Below are 21,669 nucleotides of genomic sequence, written 5' to 3' on the forward strand. Positions count from 1 at the left end.
GACTTTATCTGACCTACTAATTTTTAATGGAGAACAAGTCTATCTGGTTGTTTTTCTTCACATGAATGTTCTTTTATAATCACTTAAGTAGACTTTCTATAAAAAGACAGACATTCAATTTGTAGCAGAACTCAAACAAGTCTGTAGTATTATTATATACCATTATGGGTAAACATCCTTTAAAAAAAAGGTGCATCCAGAACTTTATGCATAAGACCCAAACTGCAAACAATTCAGCCTGCAAAACCTAAATTGATTATTCTTTGAACTCAGTCATAATAAATGAGGATGTACAAGGAGGAAACAAAACCAAGTAATGGTCACACTGTAGGGAAAGTCTGTTCTCCTATTAGACCAAAAGAATGAGGTAATTCAGAGACAAAAAGGGAGAAGAGGGGAACTTGTGGAGGATTTTACTGTGGATTTCCCCTCTCTTTATTTCATTTTTCGGATTTCTCTGTTATTCACACAGGAGGACGCAGTGATAGAAGTGGGACTGTTACCGTTGTACCATGTGTAAAATTAAATTTGCAGAGAGGGAAGACAGAGAACACTGTATCCATCATAGTAAGGTATTTCTTTCATGGAAATTTAATGTTGAATGTCCTCATTTTGAATTTCTAAAACTGTATACTATGATTCTGTCATGTGGCCATCCTGGTTATTGTTGCTGTCCACTGGTGTCTTTTAAGCCCAGATGCTGCAGGATACTAAAAATAAGCAAATAAATAAATCAGTTAGGCCTACTTTCAATTTATTAAAATTTTTTAAAATATTAAAATGTAAATAGAGTTGTGCAAAATACGTCTAAGAATTTGCTTTGCATCTGCAGACAAAAGTGGAAAAAAGACAGAAATCAAGTCATCAGTTATGCCTCACACTTTTTGTTAGTTTTGAATATACAAAAAACCTCTTATCAATATACAGCATGTATATTTTAAAAAAATACAATAAAAATACAAAAGTAATACTGACAAAATTGCTGTACCACATGTACAACTCCAACAGCTCCTGGATTTTGAATGAAATGTACAAAATTACATCACAAATATTATTTTTATAATTTCTATTTCCATCACTGCCTCACTGCCTTATTTAAGACAATGACAGTCACTTCTGACCCTGACAGGTAGACCAAGATTTTCCTTCACCTGTTTGAATATTATTAAGCAAAAACTTTCCTTATTATTCAAATCATTTTCCTATATAGTGTTTACCAATTACAATTGAGGACTATAACAAACATTAAGTGTTCAGTATCTCTTCTAACAAGTTTAAATCTCTCTAACATCCCTTCTTCAACATTCTCATTTATGTGAACTTTGTTAGTCTATTACAAATGACAGGAATTCAAACGTTGGCTTTTCAGTGTCAACACAAGAAATATCTTCACGAACATTTGTCTCATTTGAACGATTTGAATAAAATGAAAGCCATTGAGAGCACCTGGAATCCGTCAAACACCTTCTCAAATTTAAGAGAGAAAAACTTGCCGTCATCGCCTCACCACTGTCCTGAGGAGTCAGCGTCACAGTTTTTCAGTGTCATGTGGCATTTGTACCTGATGGTGAAACGGTGAAAGACAGAGACAGAGGACACGAGGACAACAGAGACTTTAAAAACAAAAAAGAAGGGAGTCACTGAGTGCTATTCTCCTGAGTGAGCCTCCAGGTCTGTGATCAGCACATTTCCATCCGACTCCAAAGCCTGTGAGCTGGTCTGTCTGTAATAAGCGCTGCCGAGCATCGGGATGCCGCGAAAGCGTGCAGAGTTCCTCTTGTACACAAACCACATCGCTCCTGCCAGCAGGACAAAGATCAGCACAGCCACCAGCACTGCAGCGGCAATGATACCGTGATGTAAACCTGAAATACACAACGTGATAGCTTTTACATTGTCATGCTTTGTTTTACTGCGTGATATGACAGCATGTATCGCATTATATCACAGATACTGTAAATGAAGTCTGTTTGTGTCTTTACTGCCTCACAATGTGAAATAATGAGCTCATGCTTGAGGCACCTATGGGAACATTAAGTGTTAAAGTCATTAAAAAGTGCACTTTACCGTTTAGTGGTTCCACTTCCACCTCAGTAACAACATCTACAAAACACATACAGTGAAGTTTAATATAACTTATCATGTATCATCTTGGGTATAAGACCAGCAAATAATCCACTGTGTTGTATGAGTTCAATACAGGGGCCCCAAGAGTTGCAAACTACAGCCCCTGATTCAACTTACCTGAGATGGTTTTGCAGACAAAGCCAAGTCGCTCGTTGCACCGTGACAGGTACCACACACCATCGACCACCCTGGTAGTAACACAGGTATCTGTAGTCAGCAGCTTGGGGTCTGGGGCTTTGTTGGGCCAGTTGGTGTAATCCATGGGTGAACCATCCACCCAGTTCATAGAGTCAGCTAAAAGCAGAGGCCACAGTTTAATGCAATGAGATTTGCAGGAGATCATTGTGATGATCTGACGGGTACGGGAGTCTGGCAGATTCTTACTGTCGATATTGAAGTACATCCCCAGCCACACGGCCTGGTGAACGAACCCTGACGACCACAGCTGCTCCAGAACGAAACGGTTCTCTGTCTCGCTCTCAATGGTCAAGACATCTGAGGTGTTCACTAGACAGCGACAGAAACACGACAAACGTACAACTACTGTGCAGACGGTTGGAGAAAAATGTTTGCGGTTTTACTGAGAGTAAGTTAAGATTTTTTGATGGAGATTGGAAACAGCAGGATTTTACTGTTTTTATCAATTTCTTGTAAGTTTAGCTTCTAGGTGAGAACTCAACCAGTTTTTTTAGCTTTTCTGAGGAGCTCCTCTGTTTGTCCTCTAGGGGGAGTATGCAGTCCATGAGGCAGATCAGAGTGATAAAGGCAGCCAGTTCTTTAATCTCCATTTATGCATATCATTATTATGTTGACAAAAGACAGATTAAACACATAATCAGTAACTGAAATCACATCTCAGGAATCCCTACCTTTCTGCCTGCAGTGCTCTCTGGACTCCTCAAATGTAAGTTTCTGCACCACAGGCTCAAAGTTGTAACAGCCATGTCCAAATTTCACCCACGTAGAGGGACACACCCCTTCATATGAGATAAATGGTTTATTTCCTGCGAGATGGAGAGAGCAGGAGAAAGACAGACAATTGCATTTGTTTTCACATCATCATCATGAATAACCCAAACCCCAGACAGCTGAAGAGACACAGCGTCGAGCGCTCAGATTTTAGCACTGACTTGGCGGGGGAATATGACACAGGGCTCCTGGTAGCAGAGTTTCACAGTCAGCTCTCCGCCAGCCTCCGCTCACATCCATGTACACGCACTCTCCAGTCACAAAGTCGTCATCGTCGTCGGCTGCATCCCAGTGTGTGTAGACCGTGTCACTGCCATCTAACCACTGATAATTGATGCCACTCTGTGAAAGAAGCAAAGTCACCAATGTGTCAGTCAAGAAGTCGCAGGCACTCTGCCAGTGACACTTAACACTTACTTATAATGCAAACTACTGCAGCAGTGGATGTCAGTCTGTGCATGCACAGCAGCTTGAGGGTTAGGGTTAGTGATAGTAATACCTGTAGTTGGTAACAGCAGGTGATTTGTAATCGTGTGTACTGTGCATGACACCACTGTGTTCTGTATAGTGTCACTAGTACTGGGTTTCTGCCATGTGTGGACTATGTGTTTGACTGTTTACACTGTGTATGTCTCAGTTCCCATAATTAACATTTAGTTAAACAAGAAATCATCACATCAACTCACTCACAATTACTGGCTCTTAATCATACTTACTGAGATGCTGTATCCTAGATTTATTTGTGAAATTTGAAAGCATCGCAGAATCTAAAACTCAAATTACAATACGCCCCATGCTTTAGTTGAGGAGGTGTGTCTCTGAGGGGGATTCCAGCCTCTGACTCACAAAATATGACACACACACTCAGTTTTCCATGGTATAATGATCAAGCAATATGATTCAAAGAAGTCATAATAGTTTAACTATAACAAAAATACGAGGATGGACTAGGATGAGTACTGTATTAATGAGTGTAATGAAAGTTAAAAGAACTGAATTACTGTAAGAGGTTAAGTCAGAGAGAGAATCATTTCTCTCACTCCCTGTGTTCATTTCTCTCCATGACTAAGACATTCCACGGGGGCTCAGCGATACTTGAATCCAAATGTTGAGGCTCTGACTGTCTGCTGGGAAACCACACGCCTGTGGACAGAATACCTCCATATGGACAAAAGGCCAGGAGAAAAACCCTAGAGGCATGTGAGACAACTGTACCCAGCCACTGGCAGGCATCTGTATAAAACTGAACACAACACATTAGGTGTCCATTTAAAGAAACGTTTTGGTAATACTTTCCTTTGTACTTCAGACCTGAAGGCAACATATTTTCCATTATTAAGATTTAGCTCCAAGCTATTTTGTTCTATTTGTAAGCCTTCTGGGTGTATCCACTACTCACAATCTTCAATTTGTGAACAGGTAATTAAGTCTTGTCAGCAGGTGCATCATAGTACAGCAGAGCAACAGAGGACAAAACTGAAAATATTAAATCAAATGTTATGATTTGATGATGATCCAGGGTTATATAAGCGTTAAGCTACAGTAACTACATGATAGTGTGGGATAGGAAACTGAATGTCACTGTTGCTAGTTTTAAGATGCTGATGAAATGCTGACATGCAAAAACTATGCTTTTGGTAAAGAAAAAAAGAGACAAAAAGTATATGAAAAGTAGTAAACTACCAGTTTTAAATGCATCTCATGCAAGCAGATGTGTATCATCTGCAACTCATGCTCATTAACCAGCACTAAAGGAATAGTTTTGGGAAATACGCTAAGTTGCTTTCTTTCTGAAAGTTAGACAAGAATACCACTCTCATGTCTCTGTATTAAATATGAGGCTAACAGATGGTTAGCTTAGCTTAGCATAAAGGCTGACAGTAGGGGGAAACAGCTAGTCCGGTTCAAAAAAATCTGTCTACCACCACCTCTAAGATGTTTTATCTGACCTCCTGCAGTCTTATCACCATGACCATGAGCCTCAGAAAGCTACTGCTCCCAGCCATGTAACAGTCCAGCACATAACTTCCTGTAAACTACAATGCCAGGCCAGTTGTTTATCTCTTTCCATTCATTATGCTAAGCTAAACTAACCAGCTGCTGGCTGTGGATTCATATTTACCATACCAGCATGAGAGTGGCATCAATCCTATGACTTAAAAGCATGAATAAGTGTATTTCCCCAAATGTCAAACTATTTCTTTAAACTATGTAAAAGCAAACACATAATGCCACCTCTCCGACACAAACATACAGTACATATACAGGGTGCAGAAATATACAGTACATATTGCATGAGAGGATACATACGTCTTGACTATACAGTCCAATCCAGTGGGGGACTGCCAATCTATTGACAAGGACAGTAAGGAAAGCCTGGTGGTAGGCATCTGTAATGCTGACTAGGTCAGAATCATTCTCTATGCACAAATGCACCGCGTCGTACCAGCTCATGTTGCCAGACACAACCTTGTAGCTGCGGGTCCTGTACTCAATATTGTCAGGGAGAGGGTGGTGATAGGAGTGGGTGGGGGGTTTGGATGGGTCTGTAACAAGAAAAAAAGAGAAAAGACAAGAGTGTGGGGAGAAGGTGAGATACTGATCAGAATGATTACTTCAAGGTGGTAACGTTTGGAACAGTTAATGGTGATTGATCAGCTGTCACCCACATCAATTAAAGGACGAGTTTGACATTTTTGACTTATTCGCTTTCTTGCCAAGAGTTCAGAACTGATACCACTTTAATATTTAGTTAGAGTTAATTTAGCATCTATTTAAACTGACAGATATGAGAGTGGTATCAATCTTCTTATGTAGCTCTCAGCAGGAAAGTGAATAAGTGCATTAACCAAGGTGCTGAATTATTCATTTATGGTGAACAATCAAAGCTATCAAATCTTTTTCTTAATCAAATAAAGCAAGGCCATATGAAAGCCTGGTGTACTCATAGAAATGTGACTAACCACCATCACTGCTGTCACTGTGTTTTTAGAGATTATTTCATTAAAACAATACTCTGGTGTATTGTATTACGATTCTACATCATCTACATATGACTCAAAGAGTAACTTAACATCAGTCTGAAAGTTAAACATGGGACAGTAAAGAGGCAGAGAGGGGACAGAAGGGGTGTGACATGCAAAAGAGCTGACACTGGTGTTGGATGACAATAAAGCCTCCTTATGTCCTTATACAGTCAATGGTATGTACCCTAAGAGTGACTGTGGAGTTCACTTGTAAATCACTACAGAGATGTGAAAAGTTAAACCAGATTTTCAGCTAATGTTACAGTATTTAATGATATGTATGCAGTACAGTATTATCGGTTTTATCAATCTTTGTTACACTGTTTAGCTGTTAGGAAAAAATGTCTGTCAGTACTCAATAGAGACTAAGTTATTGAAGAGGCCATTCAGCATGAGAAAACTGGAGTGGTCTGACAGCAAAAGAGAAAGACAGGCATGGTGAAAAACCCTCAGAGAGGCAATTAAAGACAAACACTGACAGAAGAAAACCAAAGATAAAGAAGCTCACGAGATCTTACCTTGAGGTTTCTGACAAACAAAGCCATACCCACTCTCGCTGCACTTCTCATCGTACCACTTCCCCGTCAGGTGGAAGTTGTGGTTGTTGGACAGGACTGTGCACAATGGCTCATCAGCAAATCCACTGAGCCACTCATCCTCCTGATGGGGGGGGGGGCATAAGCATCAAATCAATACGCACAACACCATTCACATTCACAAAAAGCACATTAATGAACACATGACGTCTCAGTTCAGACTAATATTACACTTTTGGAGTTTTTGGTGTTTGTGCAGCTGAAACTGTGGTTTGCTTTGTTCTCATTATACAGTCACCTGGAACTGGTCAACAATTTCATCTTATTTATGTTATTTTTAATGCAATGTTAATATTATTTTGGGTTTCCAGCATTCCTGAAGTAAAGGTTTGGTTGTTTTCTGCACAGACAATGTCAGGTGACATTCAAGCATGAACTATCAGTTTGTTTGTTTTTTATAAATGGTGTTTTTGGGCAATTGTAGATGATTCCAGGAACTACAATGCAGTCTTTGGTTTCTGGTCCCAGTTCACAATGGCTGAGGGTCATGTGATTGGCGTCATTTAAAACCATCAACCATCTACTTTAAAAACATCTACAAACCTGTGACTGTTAAAATAAAAACTGCTATAACCTATAATACTGTTAATTTACCCAGTACAAAACAATAGGATTCCATCTTGAGGAACATTGGGGATGTCATTACAAGAAGGCTTTTAATTTGGAACGTCAAAGGGAATTTATAGTGTTAAAAATATTTCTTAGCAAGAAAGTGAATTAGTGCATTCACTTTGCTATTCTATTACAGCATAACTCTATGCTCACTTTCAGAGTCCCAATCTCCTCGAACGTGACCTGAAATTCTGGTGAGCGTACTGGTCTTTTCTCACATCTAAAAACACGCTAAATTTGATCTGGTCTGGAATATATACTGTAAAGACCTCACTCCTTCTGCAATCAAAAGAATTAAAAAATGCCATTTTCTCTTTTGGACTCTTTTGGACACAATTAGATGACTCTTCTGAGGATTTCTCACACACACAAATAGACACATAAGAGACAGCAAATTACAACAGTTACGAGTGTATGTGTCACAGGAGCTTACAGTGAGATAGCTCTTTGGTTCAATTGGTGACCAGTTGGTGTAGCTGACTGGTTTCCCATTGGTCCATTTCATGGTGTCCTCGAGACCAATCCACACACCGACAGAGCTGCCCTGGAGCAGCATGGTGATGTAGGCTGCAGAAATGATGGTATGACAACAAGAAAGTCAAAATAAGTAGAGCATTACTCCCCTCTGACATGCCTACTAATGGAACTAGAGAGAAGCATGAAAACAAAGTGATCCTGTTTGATGGTATTTGTATATGACATCAGCTGTTCATCAGATGGTTTGTACAGTTCACTCGGCCTCTACCTTGTTCGATCTCGTCTTCTATAGCGACCAGCGTGCCTTCAAATGAGTTGCAGATGGACTGGGCATCTTTCCAACTCTTTCCTTCCTTTGGACTGCCAGGGAGATGAAGTAGGAGGCACTGCCAACAAATACACACACACATCCCACTCAAAACATGAATATCACATTGTGAAATGCAAATTACTGTTCACCAATCACCACCAGGACTTGTTTGGAGAGGTCAGGATTCAAAGTGAAAAGACATAGTATTCTTTGACAGACAGAAGAGGATGGAATTTCATGTTAGTGGTGGAACAAGGAAAAAAAACAACAAAAGTTTGGCAGCCAATTATGTTCGACAAGGGCTCAGTTTCTTATGATTAAATCTGAGGGAAATTAGGTGACGTTACACAAGACATTAACTTCTTCCTTTTTCATAAAGCATGAAAAGATATGTTTGCACTTGTGGACAAGGGGTTTAAGGTGTCGACAGTTCGACTCTACTTGGGGATCTTGTTCCATGTTGTTCTCATCTCTCCTCTCCACATTTTATGTTTGAGAGGAGAAAGGACAGACATTGCTTCAGGGCTTTTAATTCCGTTTAATATGTAGAACAACGATAGACCACATCTATCTCAGGTCAGTGGGTGTCATCTGGTGCTGTTTGCTTCAATATTTTTAACCAATTTTTCAAAACAATCAACATAATTTGAACAATATTGTGATTTATTTGGCAGAAAACTACATTTTGAGATCTAATACCAGCCTGGATGACTAAGGTGATTTAGAGAAGATCAGCTGGTTTTGCTCTGTATTGAGGTTGACTCAGCTTGAGTATCATCAGTTGGGGGTTACTCACTCCAGAACAGTGAATGTAAACACAAACATCCTGCTTCAACCCCAGAAGCAGCTGGGACCTCAGAGAACCGACCATTTGAGAACTGATTTGTGGGAGAGAATGCAGTAAAATGAGACGCTCTTTTTGCAGTTTGCACCATTGAAGCAAAATAAGCAGATAGTTGTCAAGCAGTGACATCTGCATATGTTCTGAACACTTTTTCAAATGATTATATATTCTATAAAAGAACCATAGGGGGCTTTAGAGTTGTCTTTAAACTATCATATCATGATCATGATATCACATAATTAATTTTGAAATTGATGTTTCAGTTCACAGATCTCAAAATATGTTCATTATTGAAGCACTATTGGTTAACATGGAAACCACTGTGGCTGATGCTGACAAGCCAGTGCAGGGGTGCTTTAGATGTGGTTTCTCAGAAATGTGCTCCACAACAACCCTTTCTCAAGCTACTGGAATGTATGAGTGTGTCTGAACCTTGTGTCCAAAGTACAGCCATTTCTCTGGACATCCGCCAATATAGTGCGGCTCCCTGGGAGTCTCCACGACAGACACGGTCTTCCTCTTGCACACATAGCCGTGGAGATCGCTGCATTTACTTGTCGACCACTTCCCTGCAACATACCACGAAAACCTCAATGTACAGTGTTCTAGCCGATGCAAGTATACAGTCCATGCATCAGTGCATGTTTCTGCATGTGCATGTGTTCACCTGTTGAAGAGGACATGGTGACACACAACCCATTTTTCCTAAGGTCACCACCGGCACTCCCATCTGCCCAGTTCTGAAAGTCTACCCCTGTTTTGTCGCTCCACCTGCAAACAAACACACAAATACTTTCAATGACACGCTTCTTGCAGGCTACTCTGGGATTAGAGCAGGATTAGTGCAATTTATCTTCACATAAAAGCTCTTTGTAGTGACACAGGTTATCTATTTGTCCATCCAAACTTCAGTTGGCTTTATGTTGCTTTCCTCTAGATAAACATCTCCAAATTTGCAACATGCAGGCTTCAATTTGCAATATGAGATTGTTTCCTTTTCCTCATTTTGACGTGTTTCATTGTGAAAACAAACACCATACCTGCAAATCATGCTTGAGCACACAGCCTAAGCCTACAAAGCCCTGTAAAACTCATTTAGCTGCAATTTGTATTATGTGTCACACTCATTTATGAAACAGTGCTCAAGGCCACTGAGTTGTAACATCAAGAAGTGTCGACTGCTGCAACAGAATCAGTGGCAGCATCAGGAAATGTCTAACAAGTGCCTGTACACACCCACCTGACCACCTCTCCTGGCTGTCCAGTGGACAGGCCGATCCACCAGTCAGTTGGGCCCAGGGAGAGCTGAGTGAAAGCACAAGAGATGAAAAAGAGCTTTACTTTTACCCTCCTTTGCAACCCGTCCTCATTGGGCTGGAATACTGGTTTTCCAGAGCCTCTCTGACATGAGCGGCCATTCAGGCGCTCTCCTTGGCCCATGCTAAGGTTCTTTCATCGCCTTGTTTTGTTCCCTTTATCCCTCACAACCCTCTACACCACAAGAGATTTCTTTAGTCCAGTTCAAAAGGGCCACTGCCAAACAACAGCCTTTTTCTTACTCCCTGTGCACGGGGGCACTCGAGCATGAAAGTGTCCACATATGAGGTACATTTTAGCTTTTCACTGTGTGTCTGTAAACACTTGAGTTTGTATGAGGGACAAGCGTGTCAGTTGTGTTCACACTTGTTCATGCACGTGTACACTTCTTTGGCTGTGTGCTCCTGTGTGTGAAACTGTGCTCCTGCTCTAGGAGAACAAACAAACAAGAACTATCCAATGCAGCTAGCATCGTTTTGTTCATTTTATCCCACTGCAATTTGATTAATTTATGTGTGATAATTTTTGTGAATCAGTGCATATGAGCATGTGTGGTTGTAACAGACCCGCCGCAAACGCTCCTTCACAAAGTGCAACTCCTCTTTAGAGTGAATGGACAGCAGGTAGGCTCCCATCATCTGACAGGCCAGAGACACAGCGTCCCAGTCAAAAGGCTGCTTCGCCAGCAGGTACTCAGCTCCACGGTAAAACACCCAGGGCTCGCTCTCTGTGGCAGAGTCGGGAGGACAGTTATAACATAGGACACAATGAATTACTGTACCTGACTGATGTTGTTTCCCATTCAATAATGCCATTCCACAATTAAAATACAGATTTTGCAGACGTATGCAGATGTATGTCAAGAGCAGTGAATTAAAGAATTTTACTTACGCTCAGTGTACCAATAGGGTTTTTTCAGTTTATCACCTGCAACATAAATCACAGTTTTATGAAATCAACTCAAACGATTTGGTTTTGAGAGTGGCAATGTGAGGGTGTTTACCTCTGGATATTGTGCAGATCCACTCATGCTTGGTGTCACAGGGCTGCGGCATGAGAGTGTTGGTCATGTGACTGTACACAGCACAGTCCCTCCTGTCGTCCTCCTCGTTCTTATCCTCTATGAAGGATGTCACCACCTGCAGGAAAAAAAGACACGAGACAAAACACATAATGCATGAAATCTTCTGAATCCTGCTGGGTGTAAATGATGCAGGCGGACACATTAGTGAACATCTCTGCGTGCTTACAGGAGAACTATCGGACCACTCCCAGGCTCCAGGATGTACAGGGTCTCTCTTGTTTAAACCCACCCAGAACCAGCGGCCCTCTGTTCTAATAGAGAGGAGAGGAACAAAAACAACACTACAACACATGTAGATTCTGAAGAATATTTCGATAGATTCAAACAACTAGAAGAAAGTGTCTGTTTTTGTTTTTATATACCGTCATATACCCCAATCCTAATGCTCACTTGACAAAATTACTGAATTACCCAGTAATAATTTAGAAAAAAATCTTAAAATACATTATTCATCTATATGATCTATTAAGATGGCGTTTTCCCTGTAGAAGAGTAATCATCTATGACAGATTACAAAATAATCCTGAACCACAATTTATCTTCAAAAGCCAATTAAATTCCTCTCTCACTGCTCTATGCACGTGAAATAAAATAAAAAAAGACCTTAACTGATGCATTTATCAACTCCCATAACACTCCTGCATTGACGAGGCCCAGAGGGCTGTACCAACCCTTCAAACATGGTACTGAGGAGCTGCTTAACAAACACCTGCTCCTCATAGTGGTGGAAACTGGCCAGCTGAGCCCCAAGGGCCTGGCAGAAGAAGTCCGCTTCCACCCAGGAACGTTTCATCAGGACTTTCTCGTCGTGGAACACCTACAAGAGTAACACGTGCTGTCAGTGGAGAGCTGCAGGATCAATGGACAACAAACTGCATAAATGCATCACACATATAGAAACTTTTTTTTTGTATTTACTTCTGTGTATTTTTTTCAGTAATTTCAACATATATACATAATGTCAATATTTCAAATTCAGTGTAAATCATTACAGATATATTGGGAAGACAAAAGAATTGCAAATTTAAAGCACATAATTATTCTTTTTCTTTCTTTTTACTCTTTTCTCTCAAGTCAGATTATTATTTTTGAGGCTGGTCTTTGTAGTAGTCATCACGGTAGCTTTGTGGCTGGACTTTCTGATTAAGACTAGGCCAAACAATTAATCTGAGAAAATAACCGAAAGATTAATTTATAATGAAAATGTTGCAGACATTTTTAGCAATTATGAAGACAAATTTCCTGTATTGTGAATGTGCATATGTTTGCTTGTCTATGCGTGTTGCCCTGTGTTAGACAGGTGTCCTGTCCATGATGTACCCTGCCTCCCACCCAGCACATGCTAGGAGGTGACGGTCTACTTATGACCATTTGGTTAATGTTTAATACAAGAGATTTGCCCTCAGGCAAGCTGATGGGCCTCAATTAAAAAACTGAGGTAAAGGGAGAGGATGAAACTGAAAGGTTGAATCAGAAACGAGTCGGGACAGAGAAGTGAGGGAAGCAAATAGAGAAGATGAGGATAATCCAACCTTAAAACAGACGAGCAGCCCAGCGTGTGATTCCCACCCTGGTGGACAGGGGGCATAGGCGTCGATGTGGTGCTCTGGCAACTGGAGATCGTGGTAACTGCTGATACTCTGCTTGCACACTGACAAGGCCTTGTGGGAATTGCAGTCTTTGACCTCCCAGTAACCCAGAGCAGGTCCACCTGACATAGCAACGCAGCCACCAGCACTGGCTAAGGAAAGGAATAGGAAAGGAGAAGGTGAAGGAGTTGAAAAGGAGGAAAGAAAGACATGTCAGCATAATCATAGTGTACATATTTGTGTACATATTTGTATTTAGCAAACATTTTTTCCCAACACCTGACTACCTGGCTGATGTTTGTTCCAGTTTGTGAAGGTGAGAGGCAGAGAGGAGCCATTGTGAGAAAGCCACCTGTACTCTTTCATCTTGTCCTGGTCTGTGAGGCCGATCCAGTAATAGGTGCTACTGTTGGCCCCTCTCTCACTCAGCAAACTGTTGACAAACGCCTGCTCAAACCTGCCAGCATTCAGAAGAGGAGAGGAGAGGTGAGGAGAGAGACTCAAGTGTTACCACAAACTAAAAAAAAATTATTTGCTCAATAAACCACCTGTTCTCCACAGTAAGAAGAGGAGCCTTGCAGTAATATCCCAACAGTGCATCTTCATAGCTCTGCTCATGGCTCGTCACCATGTAACAAGAATGACCATGTCGCTTCCAGCCCTAAAGAAAAAAGAAAAAAAAAATCAACAAAGATCCATTGATCAGTCTGGTCAGATCTGAGATCTGTTTTACTTAAAGCGTTTAGTAGTAATGCTAACCTGCTGATGTTTCACAGGTATAATTTCCACCATGTTCATCGTCTTTGTTCAGCCTGTTAGCATGCTAATACTTGCAGTGCAGCAGCGGTGGATGAGGATGTCACTAGTTTTGCAGGTGTTTTGTCATGAGCCAGACAAGGATTGTGCAAGTTTAGATCTTGACCTGATGATGGCGCTATGTGAGAAGTTAGTCGTCTATAGATGCTGAATATCTGTGGTAGCAGGTTTCACAGCAAATCATCCAACAGTTTCACTCAAAACCAAAAAATAAATCAAAATCATGATGGCAGCTTATAGAATAGTCACCAGCAGATTAGTGTCTGCACAAAATTTAATAACAATCTGCACAATAATTTTTGAGATATTTACATCTGGAGCAAAGAGGCAGACCAGTGGCCTTTGGCTGACAATGCTACCTGCACTATACCACACAGCTAACACGACTAGAAATACATTTTTATCCTTCTCACTGTAATGTATCTTAAAAGAATCTTTCTGGCATCAGTATTAAAACTCAAATATCACATTGACAGTACAATGGAAACCCTTCAAACCTTTACTAAACCTAATCTGAAATGAAGGCACATACAAGTGTGTGCCAGTGTTAGATGGTGTGGTGAGGGTGTTTTGGCAAGTGGTGTCAATTTGCCTCCCCCGCTTAACCCCTATATCCTATCTACCCCCCATCCTCTCCATCCAGAGGCCAACACTAACATTTACATGGAGCCAGAATTCAAGGCTTTCTTTAAAACTGGAGCACAAAATTCTTTTGTACTGCTGACAAAGTCATTTTGAGAACAAATCTACACTAAATCAAACATACCACATCGTTACCTGGTGTGACTAATTTTACAACACAGACAATGAAGAGATTAAAGTGGAAAATAGAGTTGTGTTTGCTAAAATCGGAGCAGAAATTGCTTGAGCATGTCCGCTGATATTATGCCTTCAGGGCCACTTTTTGACTCATGATCCAGGGTATGAAGTAGCCCGATGACTCAGGAGTCTGATATTCTTGTAAACAGAGTCAAGGAGCAACATGAATGCCAGACAATACGTCAGCAGTGAAGTGAATCAGCTCATTGTGCTTATGAGGGAGGGGGGGCAGCTTGCTCAGAAGTTGAACTCCAGCAGGCGTGTGGCTCCGCCTGGTGCACGTCCTGATCTGTATGGGGCTATTGTAGCGCAGCACAAGTAATGCTTTTAACTTTTTTGACACAACTGACATCAGCAATTTTCATGCATGTGGAGTCCCCTTACAAAGGAGAACGTGAATATACAAATATCATTGCTGATAAAAGCAGATGTTTCCTCTGCATTTTTTAAACAAGAGTTGTACCACATGACAGGTAAAGTCTTATCAGAGGTAGGTTAAGATGATTAAGTGTTGTGTAACCATGAGATGTGATAGGTTGCTTTTTATTCCCTTCTGTTTTGATGTTACAGCGAAGGTTGAGCTACTGAACAAAACGGTGACTCTGGGTGACAGGGTTTCCTTGTCTAGCTCAAAGACGCACTTCAGCCGTTGAACATGTGTTGACTTAGATGTGTGTGCGTGGACTTGGTGGATTGGTGTTCCTACCTCAGGACAACCCTCATCCCAGGATCCAGGGGGATGAACTGGATTCTGGCTTTCTCTTCTACACACAGCAGGCAGACGTTCATCGCATGATGCTAAAAGCCAGTTACCCTTCTGTGAAAGAGGTTAACATTTTACTCTCACAAGAACAGAGCCCGATGAATGCTTACAAACATTTAAAGCGATTAAAGCTGACACAATCCAATGATTAATTAATTAATTAGTCAACAGAGAGAAAACGAATCAGCAACTACTTTGACATTCGATTAATTATCATTCAGTTGAAGTTGTTTGATGGTTTCAGCGACTTAAATGAGAGATATGGTGCTTTTATTTGTCTTAAAGCAAAGAAATGTAACTTTGCTGAGCAACAGCATCCTAATTATGAGTGGTAATTAATTCTGTTTGGCTCCGTGTCTGAGCAGTCAAGTGGTTTTCATGTTCAGAAAACAAAGCCTATCAATCGCCTGACTGAAGCTCAGCATAGTCCCACTCACTGGACATGGATAAACAGTGTATATTCTTTATGATTCCCCATTTCTGGAGCAGGAAGTGCTTTTGCTGTAACAATCAGACCAAAGTCTGTTTATAATTATATTATATATATAATTATATGATATTTTCAAAATCTCCTGTTGGATATTGGGGACGAACACTGGTTTTTAATGACTTCTAGGTCTTTTGAACTGATCTACAGTTCAGCATTGCTCTTGAACTGGTCGGGCCTGACTCTGGCAGTTTAAGCCGGTGACTATCACTCAGTTAGTGGGAGATCGTAGCCACTCACTAAAGTTACATAGTGCAAGAACAGGCAATCGGGCACGGAGAGGGAATCACAGAGGAACCATCCTCCCTATTACAAGACACTGAACCATCAAAATTATTCTGAAGCTGTTATCTTAAAGTAAAATTGTTACATAATGTTTCTTCAAATTATAGAAAACTGAATATCTTTGGGTTTTCAACTGTTGGTCAGACAAAATTTGGCATCCGAAGACATCGCCTTAGGTTCTGGAAGATGTAGATGTTTTCTGATGTTTTAAAACACCAGGTTTCCCACCTTGCGCTCTGCTTTGGCACAGAGTGTTGCGTCTGTCAGGTTGCGAGGAGGGTGATACTGATGCCAGAGAGTGAGCGTCACCGGTGAACCATCAGACCACTGTACAGTTGGCGACGATGCCCGTTTCCAAAGACCGATCCACACCTCCGTACTCTCACCAGAAACTATGAAGCATATAGACACGCACACACCACAGAATTAACACAAACAGAACAGAGCTCAGCATCCCCTTGAAATACAGTATACCCACAGCACCCATATATCTGTACTGCATGATGCTCCTTACAGTTAGCCAGGAGGTTGAGCAGCATTTCCACCTCAGACAGTGAGTTGAGGCTGGTGAGGTTTGCCCCCTGAGTGCCACAGGCCCGGGCAGATTCCTCCCAGCTTCCTGCCTCTGCCTCTGACAACACCCGGTAGCAGAAACCATTATGAGGCCACCAGCCATTAGCACACTCTGTGTGGATATACTGCCAGTTCTCTGTTAGAGGAAGAAGAATCAGGAAAGGAGAGGAGAAATCAGAAACAGGACAGACCAGAATAACACACTTTTTATAACACCAACTCACAGCAGACATTGTTTTGGTCTGGCCGCCAACAGCGTCACAGGGTCAGGAGTTCACTCCCCAGGTGCAGTGCAGCTGTCAAGGCCAAGAACTACAAAAGCTAAAAAAAATCTTGTTTCTTGTACATTTTGCACTCTCACTCATAATTCATCTCTGCCACAGTCAAGACACCTCTGAAGATGCAGGGAAGCAGTTTGCATGTCAGGTGTTAATGTGTGTGAGTGTGTGTGTGCAGATGCCCTCACCTAGAGGCTCGGCTCTCCGGGTGTTGTTAGGCGTCTTCTTACAGATGTAAGGCAGAGCAGACTCACAGGAAAGACTCTGCCAGTGACCCTCGAAGGCTGAGTTGTACACTCCACATTGGCTGTTGTCTTGTAGTGGACTCGCAGGCAGAGCTGATGGGAACACAGCGATGGCAGCAATTCAGTCCCTGTGCTTTGTTTTCTACCTTTGTGATTTCTTCATTGTTTAGAATTCCATGGTAACATGCTAATATTAGCTAATTAGCAATAAATAATACAAATAATTCTTACATCCAAATTTATTTGTTGGTTGCAGCATTTTTTCCTTTGAATCGTTGAAGTTGTGGGATTCTGATTACAATATTTTCAGTGTTGAAACAACAACACAAATGCCAGTGCATACAATCAATAAATAGTATAAGGAGGTGGTTGAGATCACCTCAATACATCAACATTTCTTATTATTTTACATAACGTGTATTGAATTGTCCACAGAGAATGACCGCAATGCATTGTATATGCAATCATTATGCTACCTATAAAGCTACTGTCAAGAATTCTCACAACTAATGGCCCTGAGGTAAACTAATAATTACCTGTGGTCAAATTGACCAATGATAGAGGAGCTCCATCAGACCACTGCCACCCCTGACTGTCTTTCAGGTGGTTCATCCCAATCCACACCATCGCGCCAACACTTGCCAGTCGATCTACCACAAAATACAAAAACACAGATGCTGTGTAAGATGTCACATCTTATCTGATGTCAGTGGAAAACTCACATGCTGCTGTAGGGTTTAAGGGTAGAAGATGGCAATAAACTAAGTCGAGAGTCATAGAAGAGTCTCACTAAGCAAGAAAGATATCAAGATCAGATTCTAGGACTAGTGAAGGGTAGTTCTACTTTACTATTTGTGGCTGTAATACAGGTACATCACATAGTGGATGCTTCATTCAGCATCTTCATTGTCCCTGTGTGTGATTCAACCAGATGCCTACCTCTGATGTACCTGTGCTCTGCCAGGCTGGTGACGCTGAGCAGGTTTCCACCTTGTGCCTGGCAGGTTGACAGCGCCTGACTCCAGGTTAGGATGGTGTACAGGTTGAACTGGTAACACGCATGCAGCTCCTGGTTTGACTCCCAGAAATGCTCGCAGCTGGAATCTATGAATAAAGCCATTATTTAAAAAGGACAACAGGAAACTGATAAGAGAGGAGGTGACATGTATGCTCATGTCTTCAGGTGTGTGTAGGTGTATGAAACATGGCCTGTAGTCATAGTGAGCACAGAGTGCATGTCAGACTGGTTGTTATGATGACTATAACAATAGTACTACTCATATGTATAGCAGTGTTATAAATTAATAAGGATCAGTGGCAGGAGGTGCCCACACACTTCAGGCCATATAGTGTGTTTGTGTCGGGTGTGTCTGTGTTTTACCTTGCACAGGACAGAAGCCCCATCTTTCAGCCTCATCATAGCGAGTGGCGGTAGCACACCATGGAAGATGGTCCTCACGTCCCTCAGTCGTACACTCAGAGAACCATTTGTTGTTGTATTTAAAAGGCAAAGCGCAGGGCATGCCATGTGCATTCCCCAACAAAGTGTGAATGTCTACAAGTAAAACACACCCAGTGTAACTTTAAAACAAATCCTGTGCAGACAAGTTAGAGAACAAGAAAGAACAAGAAAGAACAAAGATGTTGTGTTGGCTAAGTGTGTCAAATGTCACCGACGAGCTTTCACAGTATCACTCAGAGGACATGCAGGATATTTTACCTTCATATGGATGTGAACATGGCCCTTCTCTAGGGGTGTTGTACCTCTTCCACTCGTGATAAGAGTTTTTTTTAACTACCAACAAACGTCCAGCCAAGGCCACCTTCCACTGGGATGCCCCGTACAGCATGTTCCCACTGCAGCGCCACCAGAGCATGGGGAGGGCCGTGTCGCACTCAAACGTGCCGAGAGCCTGGGTCGTGTCCGAAATGTTGAGGCCCAGGCACGTGCTGGTGCCCAGGTTGAAGAGGCGATGTCGGGACACCCACTTCCACAGCATGCGGCGCGTCGGCCGTTCACAGTCCTCCAGCACCAGGTTGGAGCGGTCCACGGTGACGCAGCGCTCCAGTGGTGCACTCTGCAGTATAAAGATACCCTTTTCTGGAAAGAGATGGGGTGGAGGATGAAGAAAAAAGAGGATGAGTTGAAGAAAAGAGAGGAGAATGTGTCCCCCAAAGAGGGGAGGATGGATGGATTTGTGTAGTGTGAGTATAAGAGGACAGATTAATAAACTAAGTGATATGATAGCATATCACTTCAGTGGGATGCAAAGGATCTTTATAGTACATTCATTTATAGGTCTCCTATTTGATGTTTCTCCACCAAAAGGGAGCAATATTGACACAAGATGAAGGCCTGCGGGAACCTTTTGTCTTCTGAAACGAATACATTTCTTTGTGTAAGTGGATACCCTTAACAAAACAGAGGATGTATACTGAATGTATACAAATGGCAGTGATGAAAACAGTTAGAGAAGCATCTCTTCCTTCATGTCACTATTGCAAACTGGAGAAGAAAAATAAAGAATGCATGTTTCTAGATCTAAATTAAATCTTCACATTGCTTGTGTTGAATTTACATAGTTGGAGAGATTGTTTTTAAAAGGCTTGGGTGTGCACATTCAGCACAAGTGCTGCATGAGGGGGTGTATTTTCAGTGTGCGGATATCCTTCCTCTGTGTTTACACTGGAATGGACTATACCATAACACCAATATACACACACAGCATTCAGTTGCATATTGATGGAAGAAAAGAGAGAGTCCAAATCTGAGCTGGACTAAATGAGTGTTGTGATAATTGGGAGATACAATTAGATTTTTAGCAATCATTCGTCGAATCAATTGTTTTGGTCTTTAAGATATTAGAAAACATTTTTTTCTCACAATTTCTCAGCTCAAGGTGATGTTCAGTTTACTTGTTTTGTCCACCCAACAGTCCAAAAACTAAACACATTCACAATTACACTGACCAGATAAAAACAGCAACATGGGCATTTTTGAAACCTGTGATAGCTCAGTCGTTTTTCTCATCATCTACACAAATGACACATGTACATCCTCTGCAAAGTCTCCAAACGCTTGCAGTGAAAAGATTTCAGTGGTAGGAGTCATGGTTTTGGACTGAATAGCAGGAGTTTGAGATGTGCGACGAGCCAAATCTAAGTAAAGTCTGAGTCTCACACAGGGAATCACCATGACAACCACCTATATACACAGCTTATGTGCATTTAGTCATTAACATTTTCTCTGGTCTCTGTGCTGTTTACACACAAACAATTTTAACTGTTTCATTCAGACCTTCAGCTGTTTCCAGCCGTCTGATACAGTTTTACAGCAATTCATTTCTACTCCCAGCTTTGGCAGAACATCATTTTTCTTTCAGCTTTTCCAGTGATTTCCTTCCGCTTTCATCATTCTTCAGGAAATGCAATTTTATTTCAGATTTCACTTTATCAGGTTGCTTGTTTACATTCAATAATTAATTTAAGAGAAAAAAATGGACAGCACATGTTTGTCATTGTCAAATCCTGTACACAGAGAAAAAGGGTTTTTTTTGTAGCGGATATTAAAAATCACTCTTGGTAATTTGAGCCTGTTGCAGCAGTGGGGCTCAAACTGTGGTCCAGAGGCCACCAGGAGACTTGAAAGTCGTTTAAGTGGGTCCTCAGGAAACTGAGGAATACTTTAATTTCAAAACAACATATCAGCATAGCCCAATGAGAACATGTTGTAATGATTATTCTCCTTTCCCCATACACTGTTCAGCACAGTTATATAATTGTCTAGCATGTTAAAAAAAAAAAGAAGCATAACACAACATCCTACCAAAAGATGTATTGTGGACTTATTATGCAGGAGGTCACAGACTGAGAGGACTATCGAACAGCAGCAGTAGCACCCAGATGACTAATCAACTTACTGTAAAACTCCATGAGCTGGTTTTTCTCCAGGACCTCATCGTCCTCCTCGGTGACACACATGCAACTTTTCGCCAGCAACACTGTTACACAAATGGTCGCCACAACAGCCACGGAGTCGATGCAACGAAACGACTGCGTTAACATTTCGACGGCGGGATGCAGTGCTGAAGTGCAAATGTCCGCACATTCCGAGACTCCCGGTCGGAGAGAGTATTTCGGGCTCGCTGTTTTTCCCTCATAGAAAACTTTGGTTTTTCAGCAGGGGACCAGCGACGTCACGTCTGACGGAAGAGCTGCTGCTGCTCTCCGGTCTGGAGGCTGCATTCCTACCGCTCCGGTCTGTTTTCACTGGGGCAGAGCCACAAAACTTATTCACACCGAGCAAAAATGATTTCAATACATAAACAAACTAGATAGATAGATAGATAGATAGATAGCTGGTATCAATTATATATTAAAATATATATTAAAAACTACCAAAACATTATATAAAGTGTGAACTGATTTTAAGAAATTTGGATTTTAACATGG

The 21,669-nt window shown here is 41.4% G+C and overlaps 1 protein-coding gene across 1 annotated transcript; it reads right to left on the bottom strand.

Annotated features, from left to right (window-relative positions):
* Nucleotides 1-733: 733 nt before the first annotated feature.
* pla2r1 (phospholipase A2 receptor 1) lies at nucleotides 734-21,487 on the bottom strand. Its single transcript, XM_018683729.2, has 30 exons — nucleotides 21,138-21,487; nucleotides 18,938-19,318; nucleotides 18,599-18,772; nucleotides 18,157-18,321; nucleotides 17,754-17,867; nucleotides 17,161-17,310; nucleotides 16,636-16,830; nucleotides 16,350-16,513; nucleotides 15,293-15,403; nucleotides 13,500-13,612; nucleotides 13,239-13,408; nucleotides 12,895-13,103; nucleotides 12,034-12,179; nucleotides 11,529-11,613; nucleotides 11,282-11,417; nucleotides 11,170-11,205; nucleotides 10,845-11,005; nucleotides 10,202-10,266; nucleotides 9,629-9,732; nucleotides 9,394-9,530; nucleotides 8,076-8,193; nucleotides 7,764-7,897; nucleotides 6,641-6,782; nucleotides 5,407-5,642; nucleotides 3,258-3,438; nucleotides 2,997-3,131; nucleotides 2,512-2,634; nucleotides 2,245-2,421; nucleotides 2,068-2,103; nucleotides 734-1,865 (listed from the first exon to the last, which is right to left on the bottom strand). Exons 1-30 carry the CDS (start codon nucleotides 21,280-21,282, stop codon nucleotides 1,648-1,650), a joined length of 4,461 nt encoding a protein of 1,486 aa, XP_018539245.1. The 5' UTR covers nucleotides 21,283-21,487; the 3' UTR covers nucleotides 734-1,647.
* Between the last annotated feature and the right edge of the window lie 182 nt (nucleotides 21,488-21,669).

Source organism: Lates calcarifer, linkage group LG2, assembly GCF_001640805.2.
Source record: "Lates calcarifer isolate ASB-BC8 linkage group LG2, TLL_Latcal_v3, whole genome shotgun sequence".
NCBI classification, from domain to species: domain Eukaryota; kingdom Metazoa; phylum Chordata; class Actinopteri; family Centropomidae; genus Lates; species Lates calcarifer.

Excerpts from the sequence above, each read along its gene's own strand:
- pla2r1 (XM_018683729.2), bottom strand. The coding sequence starts at position 21,282 with ATGTTAACGCAGTCGTTTCGTTGCATCGACTCCGTGGCTGTTGTGGCG. Across the intron at positions 6,783-7,763 it reads AACCAAAGAGCTATCTCACT|GAGGATGAGTGGCTCAGTGG; the intron begins GTAAGCTCCTGT and ends CCCCCCCATCAG. Across the intron at positions 5,643-6,640 it reads TGTTTGTCAGAAACCTCAAG|ACCCATCCAAACCCCCCACC; the intron begins GTAAGATCTCGT and ends TTCTTGTTACAG.